General features: G+C 34.8%; 1 protein-coding gene across 1 annotated transcript; it reads left to right on the plus strand.

Annotated features, from left to right (window-relative positions):
- The first annotated feature begins 64 nt into the window (after window positions 1–64).
- On the plus strand, window positions 65–8,478 carry LOC103325349 (proteasome subunit beta type-4). Its single transcript, XM_089043834.1, is given in 13 exon segments — window positions 65–491; window positions 1,102–1,231; window positions 1,386–1,519; window positions 1,655–1,815; window positions 1,984–2,168; window positions 5,705–5,811; window positions 5,929–6,005; window positions 6,218–6,279; window positions 6,282–6,349; window positions 6,485–6,547; window positions 6,549–6,609; window positions 6,758–6,943; window positions 8,120–8,478. Coding segments are annotated over 10 exon segments (1,071 nt in total). The 5' UTR covers window positions 65–491; window positions 1,102–1,231; window positions 1,386–1,519; window positions 1,655–1,667; the 3' UTR covers window positions 8,234–8,478.
- The last annotated feature ends 2,289 nt before the right edge of the window (window positions 8,479–10,767 follow it).

A 10,767-nucleotide genomic window follows, 5' to 3' on the forward strand; every position in this document is an offset into this window, starting at 1 on the left:
CTCTATCCTCCAGTTGGCTGCTTTAAGCCTTTGTACCCATTTGAATGTTTGTGGCTTTAAAGTTTGGTTTTGTTATTTGTTTTATTTAAGTTAATTGATGAATTGGGTTTTATTCAAAGATGGGTTTTAGATTTGGTTTTGTTGTAGAAATTGCATGTGGGTTTTAGGTGTTCTGTTGATGAGTATTATTGTTTGCTGGTCGAATACAATCTTGTATCTGCTACTGGAAGATCTGATCTGATTTGTGCTTCTTGACATTTGTTTATGGTGTTTCTTTTCAAATGTTTGTGTTATATATTATTAGGCTTCATTATCTGGTTTGTGGATTTTATCAGTTCCATGTGACTCGTTCCCTTGAAGCAAAATTAGTAGGTGTTGCTTTTCATAATTGTTACTTTGGTTTTGAATTTGTGATTTTTTGAGCAGTTAATGGAGTCGAACCAAACCAAACCCGGCCTACTGTGCAACCCTGAAGCCTCTCAGAGAACCCTGTATTCTATTCTCACACTTCTGGCTTTTCTCATTTTTAATGTTAAATGTATGATGCGTATTTTTGGTATGTGTAGACCTAAAGATTGAATGGAATGATACATAGACAAGTAAATCCCTTAGTAATTTTAAAGGACTCCTTTACTTTAATGTAAGAGGATTCACCATTCGAAGGGAAGTAGACTACTCAAGAATTTCACATTTCGTTTATTTTATGTCAAAATTGAATAAAGAATTCAGAAAATCTAATACTAATAAAATAAAAAGAAGAAGGAATCATGAAATGTTGCTTGATCTTCTTTGGGAACTCAAGTAAGGAGTAGTTGGGGTTTTATAGAATTTTAAAGTGGGAACCCCTCTCTTTATCTTTATTTGGTGTAACTACTTGAGCCGGATGAGAGGAAACTTTCACGTCCGGTTTTGGAAGGGAGAGATCCTATAGGATCCTATCCAAAATTTTCTTTTGCTAGGCCCATGGCTAAAAAACCTACTTTCTTACGACTACGAGGTTCATTCGAATATGAAATCCAATCATGGGGTTTTGGGGATTTTGCTTTTTATATGACATTTCAATCCTTTAATTCTTTTTTTTTTAAAATATATTTTTTGCAGGTACCCATATGTAACATCTGTGGTGGCTCTGAAGTACAAAGATGGAATTTTGATGGCTGCTGATATGGGAGATTAGCTGCCAATCCAATTTAGATTGTGTTTCAAATTTTAATTATATTTTGACATAAAGGTTAAAGTCCATCACTTTATGAACAATGCTCATCATCTCTCTTCTTTTGGAGTTTCAATACTGTTTATGTTGCCAAATTTAGACACCCATGTATGTTCCTTTTCATGTTTTTGTTTAGGTTTGTAACAGTATGAAATGATGCATTTACTAATAGGTTCTTATGGGTCTACCCTGCGATGCAAGAGTGTGGAACGAATGAAGCCTATTGGAAAGCATTCTCTTCTTGGTGCAAGCAAGTGGAGAAATAAGTGACTTTCAAGAGCTATTACGTTATCTTGATGAGCTCATGTAAGCATTGTTCTCAAGAAAAATTATGTACAAGATACCTTCTCTAATGCTTTCATTGTGATTTTTGCTATGCTTCTTGGTATCATTTGCAACTGGAGTTAAAAAGATTATTCATTTTGAGTTTTATGGTTGTAGCCTGTATGACAACATGTGGGATGATGGCAACTCTTTGGGACCTAAAGAGGTCCACAACTATTTGACCTGTGTGATGTACAATAGGCGGAACAAGTTCAATCCACTGTGGAACTCTCTTATCCTTTGGTGGAGTGAAAAAAGCACAGAAGTACCTTGGCATGGTAGGCCTCATATAATCCTTCCCTTAACGCGTTGTAGCATGCTGTGTGCAATTAGGAAAGCTGATTATTTATTTATTTATTTATTCAAGAATAAAGTTTCTGAATGAGCTGACTTAGTTACTTGTCATATTCTTTTATCCCTATCCAGGTTACATGATCCCTATCCAGGTTACATGATAGGTGTAAATTTTGAGGACAATCATGTAGCTATAGGATTTGGAAATCACCTTGCACGGCCTATTCTTCATGATGAATGGCATGAGAACTTGACTTTTGAAGAGGGCGTAAAGCTACTGGAGAAATGCATGCGTGTCCTTCTCTATCGAGATTGGTCTGCTGTCAACAAGCTTCAGGTATAGTACTTATTTAATGTTATTTACTCTATCTTTTGTCATCCTATAATATAATAATAACAGTGGTATAAGCTATCCATTCCATAATATTAAGGCCTTCTTATCTATCTTTTAATTTTTTTATGACCTGCCGTATAATTCACCTATCAAATATGAAACCTGGTAAACCTTTTTAAGTGTTTTGTTTTTCTACCCAACAAATTTTCTAACATCTGTTCTGAATATATTTTATGCAAATTAGAAATCACATTGTACAATGAGTTGCTTGGTAGAATTTACTCATCGTTTCTATTTGTCATTCTTATAAAAGGAAGGATTTAGGTGATGATGGGTCATTTAAGAGGGAAATTGTTTTTGATCTTTGGGTGTGCTTAATGCTAGATATTGTGTGGTTATGAACATCACATGATTTTAAACACCACCTTCGTCTCTGAAGAGGTGCTGAAGGTTTGTGGCATATGTTTGTGGATTTAGTTTGGTGTGAAACAATTTCCTTTGTTTTGCCTCTTCTGCTAGTAAAGTGAAAACACTTATTTATAAAAGTTCCATCAGTAAAGTGATGTTGCATATTTGCACACATCAGATAACTGCAATGAGATATTACTATTTTTTTAAAAGTGAAACTGATAGTTTGGAATTGGCATAGTAGTTGCAAGGCCAAAAAGGAAAATCCAACAATCGGAGTTTAAGGATAATTTTGTGCATTGTTCCGATTATTCATATGTAGGAAGGTCGGGTTCGCGTCGTCGCACGATTTCGAAGTCGCTTGAGTTTCGATCCGTTGGGATTGGGTGCTGTCGACAGGCTGCATTGCCTCGTCAGGAGGAGTTACGAGTAGGTGTAAGTTGGATTGGAAAATCCGATTCTGATCCTATTTCCAAAAATCCACCGATAAATCCGATATCTGAAAATGCCGAATCCGATATTTCTGATAAATGCCGAAAATTCCAGAATTCCAATCCAAAAAAATTCCGAAGTTTACCGAACCCATTCCGATCCGATTTTTCCAAAGTTTTCCAGAAAATTCCAAATTTCTTATTATAATTGCATTATTTTTAGTGTATAGGTCTTATATATGTTTCATTTCGTAGGTCACATACAAATATTCATTTATACTAAAATAGGCTTTGCCAAAAAAATATATTAAACATAATAGTTTATAACTTTTAAGAGTATATATTTTTGGCAAATGTGCTTATTTGAATATAACAAAAATGCATATGTGTGCTTATTATTTCAAAACGTACTACATATGTGGTAAATGTAGGGTATACTATTCCATTTTGTATTTTATGTATGTATGTATTTTAAAATTTTAAACTATCTTCATTTAAAACTTTTAGTTACATGAAACACCAGATATAATATAAATATATTCATTGGAGCTTGACAATTATAGTATTCCAGTTGTATAGAGCAAGACTAACATATTAAGATATCGAATGAACGAATAGTATTAGTTCCCTTTGTAAACTTTTAATCCATTATGTTATTTTTAAAATTTCCATCATGTACACAACTCAACCTCCCATTCATATTTCCACCACTTTAGATACGTGTTATATGTACACCCTCTTATAAGGCTTCATTTGGATGAAGAGATTCTAAATCCATGTATGCCAAAATTTGCACAATAATGAAAATAAAATAAAATAAAAGAATTCAAAAGTCCAACTTAAGCTTCCTTGCACACATTCTCTCTTTTATACATATGATATATTAAAATTAAAAACCTTTTTTTTATCAGAAAAAAAAAAAATTAAAGAGCTAAATAAATAAAATTAAAAGTAAAAAAAACAAAACACTCCATCTCCCACTTATCTATCCCTCTTTCTTTTCTTTATTTAATTTCTAAATTTCCCACTTACCCTCATTTCATTTGTTTATTTTCCCCCTCTCTCCTTCAATACTCACGTTCTTGTTCCTAAGTAACACATCTTTAATTTGTTTTTTTTTTTCCATTTGTAGTCGCCACACCCTTTTGTTTTTTTTTTCTTGCTTGGGTTCGATTGGTTGGTCGAGTGATTGGGTTTAATTGTGTTCTGTTTGACAGTGATGCTTGTGCTCTGTCTTTGGCGATGTTGAATTCATATGGTGTGAAAGTGCTGACTTATTAGGTGGAGGGATGGTGGATGGAGGCTGTGGTGGGTTTGACTGTGGTGGAGGCTATGGCGTTGGCATCAGAGTGGGTATCACAGAAGAAGGCAAAAAGAGAAAGGAAGAAGCAGTGGGGTGTTCGATTTTTGGGTCTGGGATTAGAGAAAGAAAGAGAAAGTATGATTATGTTCTGAAGAAAACTTCTGAATGGGAAAGTTCCGAATTTTTCCGGGATTTTTCGGAATCGGAATTGGAAGTGTTTATTGAATTCCGAAGGGTTTTGGACGGAAAAAGATCCAACAGCCTATGATCCAACAGCCCTAAACAGCACTTGCTCCTCTACATCACTCTTCAGACTCAAGTCGGCTGTGAGAGATATCCCTCTCTGTATTCTTGAAGTTCGTATCTCTATCCTCCTGCTCTTGCTTTAAGCTTTTGTACCTGTTTAAATGTTTGTGGCTTTAAAGTTTTGTAGAAATCTTCACGTTTGGTTTTGTTATTTGTTTGATTTAAGTTAATTGATGGACTGGGTTTGGTTCAAAGATGGGTTTTAGATCTGGGGTTCTTGTAGAAATTGCATGTGGGTTTTAGGTGTTCTTTTTTTCTAACGATGTTTGATAATCGATGAAATGGGTTCTCAAATTTACATGCTATTCTTTTCAAATTTTTATGAAAGATAATCTGATGAGGACATCTTTGTCAAACCCATTAGGGTTTACAAACGAAAGAGATGGAAGAGGGAATTATTAATTAGTTTCCTAATTTATTTGTTCGTTCCTAGGTTCTCTAAGTTTTCCAGATTTCATTAGGATTTTCAGTTTTTCCAGATTTCAGTAGGATTTCTAAGTTTCCTATTTTATTTGGATTAGGATTTCTTTCCTAGAATAAGTTTAATTTTTCTTTTCACTCTAGGGTTAGATTATTATAAATACCCAGTCTATGTAATTCATTATGGAGTTGAGATTTGAGATATTAAGAAAAAGTTTACTTTCCAGAGATTGGAGACTCCTTGGTGTGAAGCCAAGGCGTCTTTTACCACCTATTTTCTGTTTTTCCATTGTTTTCACTTCCGCTAAATTACCCAAATACTCAATTCACCCATATCCTGCATCATAATCTGTTCGTTTGATTTGTATTATTGTTTGGTGGTCGAGTACAATATTGTATCTGCTACATGAAGCTGGTTGGTGCTTGACATTTGTTTATGGTGTTTTTTCTCAACTGTTTATGTTATTAGGCTTCATTATCTGGTTTGTGGATTTTATCAGTTCCATGTGATTCGTTCCCTTCAAGCGAAATTAATCAGTGTTGCTTTCCATAATTGTTACCTCAACATTTAGAGAACAAAAACGAGTGTGAGTTTCCACGCTCTATCTGATTTCCACAACCCAGATTTTTGTTTCATTACTTTGATTTTGAATTTGTGATTTTTTGAGCAGTTAATGGAGTCGAAACAAGCCAAACCCGGCCTACTGTGCAACCCTGAAGCCTCTCAGAGAACCCCTGTATTCTATTCTCACACTTTCTCGCTTTTCTCATTTTTATTGTTAAATTTATGATGCCTATTTTTGGTATGTTATGGTATTTAGGGTTTTGGGGATTTTGCTTTCTATATGACATTTCTATCCTTTAATTCTTTTTTTTAAAATATAATTTTTTGAAGGTACCCATATGTAACCGGTACATCTGTGGTGGCTCTGAAGTACAAAGATGGAATTTTGATGGCTGCTGATATGGGAGGTTAGATGCCAATCCAATTTAGATTGTGTTTCAAATTTTAATTATATTTTGACATAAAGGTTAAGTCCATCGCTTTTATGAACAATGCTGATCATCTCTTCTTTTGGAGTTTCAATGCTGTTTACGTTGCAAAAGTTAAGACACCCATGTATGTTCCTTTTCATGTTTCTGTTTAGGTTTGTAACAATATGAAATGATGCATTTACTAATAGGTTCTTATGGGTCTACCCTGCGATACAAGAGTGTGGAACGAATGAAGCCTATTGGAAAGCATTCTCTCTTCTTGGTGCAAGTGGAGAAATAAGTGACTTTCAAGAGCTATTATGTTATCTTGATGAGCTCAGGTAAGCATTGTTCTCAAGAAAAATTATGTACAAGATACCTTCTCTGATGCTTTCATTGTGATTTTTGCTATGCTTCTTGGTATCATTTGCAACTGGAGTTAAAAAGATTATTCATTTTGAGTTTTATGCTTGTAGCCTATATGACAACATGTGGGATGATGGCAACTCTTTGGGACCTAAAGAGGTCCACAACTATTTGACCACTGTGGAACTCTCTTATCCTTGGTGGAGTGAAAAAAGGACAGAAGTACCTTGGCATGGTAGGCCTCATATAATCCTTCCCTTAACGCGTTGTAGCATGCTGTGTGCAATTAGGAAAGCTGATTATTTATTTATTTATTTATTCAAGAATAAAGTTTCTGAATGAGCTGACTTAGTTACTTGTCATATTCTTTTATCCCTACCCAGGCTAGCATGATTGGTGTAAATTTTGAGGACAATCATGTAGCTACAGGATTTGGAAATCACCTTGCACGGCCTATTCTTCGTGATGAATGGCATGAGAACTTGACTTTTGAAGAGGGTGTAAAGCTACTGGAGAAATGCATGCGTGTCCTTCTGTATCGTGATCGCTCTGCTGTCAACAAGCTTCAGGTATAGTAATTAATTAATCTTATTTACTCTATTTTCTGTCATCCTATAATAATAACAGTGCTATAAGCTATCGATTCCATAATATTAAGGCTTGTAAGAAATGATGATTTGACTACAATGACTGAGGGCCTTCTTATCTATCCGTCTTTTAATTTTTTTTGATCTGCCATATAATTCACCTATCTGTTATCTTTAATCGTCTTCAACATTTATAAACCTTTTTAAATATGAAACCTGGTAAACCTTTTTAAATATATTTGAAGTGTTTTGTTTTTCTATGTTTGTAACTCTCTCTCTCTCTCTCTCTCATACACATGTTCAAGTAGGTTTTCACTAAACTTTTGTCACTCTTGATCTTACTAGTTTGTCATGTAAGAAACTCTCATGAGCCTGATAAGTATTGTAATTCCCTTTCACCGGTGAAGTGCTACTTATTTACTGGACTATTAATTGGGCTTTAGCTCCGGAAAGTGTTTAAAGTGGAGACAGAGGAAAGGGAAGGAAAAGCTAATGAACATAATTGCATGGTTTTGATTTCAATTTTCTGTCGGAATATTTTTCTATTTCTACCCAACAAGTTTTCTAACATCTGTTCTGTATATATTTTATGCAAATCAGAAATCACATTGTACAATGAGTTGCTTGGTAGAATTTACTCATCGTTTCTATTGGTCATACTTATGAAAGGAAGGATTTAGGTGATGATGGGGCATTTAAGAGGGAAATTGTTTTTGATCTTTGGATGTGCTTAATGCTAGATATTGTGTGGTTATGAACATCACATGATTTTAAACACCACCTTCGTCTCTGAAGAGGTGCTGAAGGTTTGTGGCATATGTTTGTGGATTTAGTTTGGTGTGAAACAATTTCCTCCGTTTTGCCTCCTTTGCTAGTAAAGTGAAAACACTTATTTCTAGAAAGTTCTATTAGTAAAGTGATATTGCACATTTGCACACATCAGATAACTGCAATGAGATATTATTTTTGTTTTTAAAAGTGAAACTAATAGTTTGGAATTGGCATAGTAGTTGCAAGGCCAAAAAGGAAAATCCAACAATCAGTGTTTAAGGATCTTGATAATTATTTGTGCATTGTAAGGGTGGAGTGTATTGTTTTGCTTGAACATGGATTGACACTTCCTTGTAAGATGACACACTTTAAACTTTGAAATTGCAGATTTCCAAAATCACTGAAGAAGGTGTAACCATCTCTCAGCCCTACTCTTTGAAGACTTTCTGGGGTTTCTCTGCTTCCGAAAATCCAACATTGGGTGCTGAAGGATCATGGTAGTTGAATAGAGGCATGGCTTCTGAACATGAAACTGCCAACTAGGAGCTAAGTTGAACTTTAATGTGTTTCTACAGTTATTGGAACCAAGAATTTGTAACAATGTTGACTCGAATATAGCTGGTTGGCTTTTGAGAAACGTTTTAGCTATAATACCCATCGTTTAATTAAATTTGGTGTTGCAGCATCCAACGAGTATGAACTTATTGTAGTGACACTTAAAGCAATGTCTATTTTCCTTTGAATCATTTGGCCGGTATGTGGTTTGAAGATCATATAATCGGTTGCGGAATGCATACATGCATACATTTATATATATATATATATATATATATGCAATAATAGGAATAGGAATTCTATCTGGCATCTGATTTTCTTTGTTTTCATACAAAATAGAGTGGTCTTTTTCTAGAATTTTTGGGATACTGGGGACATTAAGAGGATATCATGGATTGTTGTTAAGCAGGAGAAATGAGTTCTTGTTTGTTCTACACGGTTATTGAAGCTCCACAGTGCTTCTTTGTGGCAGGAATTTGTTTTTTTAAGTTGAGCTAGGAGGGGATGGTTTTAATCAGTCTTAGTCTGACAATTGGAAAGTTTCTTTAGATTATAAAATATTTTTGGAGCCGTCAGATGTGAAATGTATGACCTAAATTCTTTGTGACGAGACAATTATATTTGTGCTCTTCAGATGGAAGGCAAAACTGTCAGAAGCTTGAAACACTTGACCAAAATTGTTCACGTCCTGGGTTATTGTCGAAGAAAATTAGCGTTTTACAGGAACAGATTATTATTGCTTCAACATCTTAACGCAAACAGTATCATTTTGATGGATAATGTCTAATTATAAAACAGTGTCTCGATTGAACATATATTGAAAGTTTATAGCGTGGTAATGGAACACTGTCACGTGGTATGACTAATCTATGTACTTAAGTGGGTGACAAAATTTACTTTAGGGTATAGTATTTACTTTAGGGTATAGTATTATAACTGATTTATGTGTTAAATATGGATGAATCTTGGCTAAGCATACATAGAAGCAAAAACAGAACATTACCTCGATATAGCTTTCTGGTATGCCCGACTCATTTGAATCTTAAACCAACAAATTAACAATCAAAATGAATTTTAGGTAAAAACACTTCATTTCCAAGAGAGTACATGTAATTTTTACAATAATTTGGATGAGTTATCAACTATCAAGGAATATTTAATATGAGATGACATTCTTTATTGTTATGGAAACAAAAAACAAACAAACAAAATAAAATAGAAACATCGGTAACCAAGTTTTATGCAGCTAGTTGTTTAGATGCTTGTAAGCTTGGAAGTGTGGGCTCCTTCTTATGCTTTTCTTGGGGGAAAATATCAAGCCATGAAAGTCTAAGCTTGGCACAGAAGAAACCGAGAGAACTTGCACCAGAGACATATATGAGCTGAAAATGCAGGCATTTTGCACCTGCAAAACAAAGAGTAAACAGCAAACTGTAAGGATGAGAACAAAATGAAAAATACTACTCTTCCGAAGTGTACTAAGTTTGCTGTGCTCTTAGTATTTTGCTAAGACAAAGAAAATTGAACCCCATTTTCATCAAAACTAAAACTTCTGGTTGCCATTGTTTGCCGCGGTAGTGGTTTTCATGCATATGCAAGGTTTCTATGCAGAAGAGATGGCGCTGGCGTCCCAGTGCCCCCCAACAGGGTCATGACCAACGACGGCGCCATCTCTCCTGCGTAGCGAACCTCTCAATGCTTTACTCTCCTTCCATCTATGATTTGATTTTGCTCTACGAAAGAGGTATTTTGTAGTAACCCATCATGGCTTTGAATATTCTGTGTGTGCTTATCCAGACTGTCTCCGGCCATATATATATATTTCCACGAAGTAAAGACTCAGCCACAAGCATATATCAGCCCCAATAAACCAGTACACAAAATTTACATGTTACATATATTTTCATGGAACTAATAATTATAAGAAAATAAAATTCCATTTAATTATGAGGTCATTTGCGGAACGTCAGCCGTACCATATATAAGACAGGAGCTAAAAGGAGACCTATGCTAGCTAGTGTCGGGGGTACCTTGTCAGCTCGGCAAACCCACTAAGTTATAATCAAATCATTCAGCTTAAAGACAGAGCAACCTGAACCACAAACACAAAAAGCAGCAATTGATGCATGGAGTTAAAAACTCTCTCTCAATCACTTCACGAGAGAAATGCTAAGCTGGTCATCAAGTAGACTGATAAAAATTTACAAGGCATCAACAGTTATGTAATTGGAAGCATCAGGCTCACCAAATTCCTGTTCATTTAGGTAGTGTCACTTGATTGTTATAAATATGGGAGAATATCTGAAAGTGAAGGATGCTATGCGAGCATCGACATGTCTTCTAATGATCTGAATCGTCCTCGTTGTTTAGTCAGTTGATTACCAACAAAATAATTTTCTTTTAATACATGTTGTATTATCGATTTAGTTAATATTTCACGAGGAAAACCTTAAGAAGCGACCTAAAAAATAGGCGACTAC

This window comes from Prunus mume, linkage group LG1 (genome assembly GCF_029339155.1).
Source record: "Prunus mume cultivar Tortuosa linkage group LG1, ASM2933915v1, whole genome shotgun sequence".
In the NCBI taxonomy this organism is placed as follows: Eukaryota; Viridiplantae; Streptophyta; class Magnoliopsida; order Rosales; family Rosaceae; genus Prunus; species Prunus mume.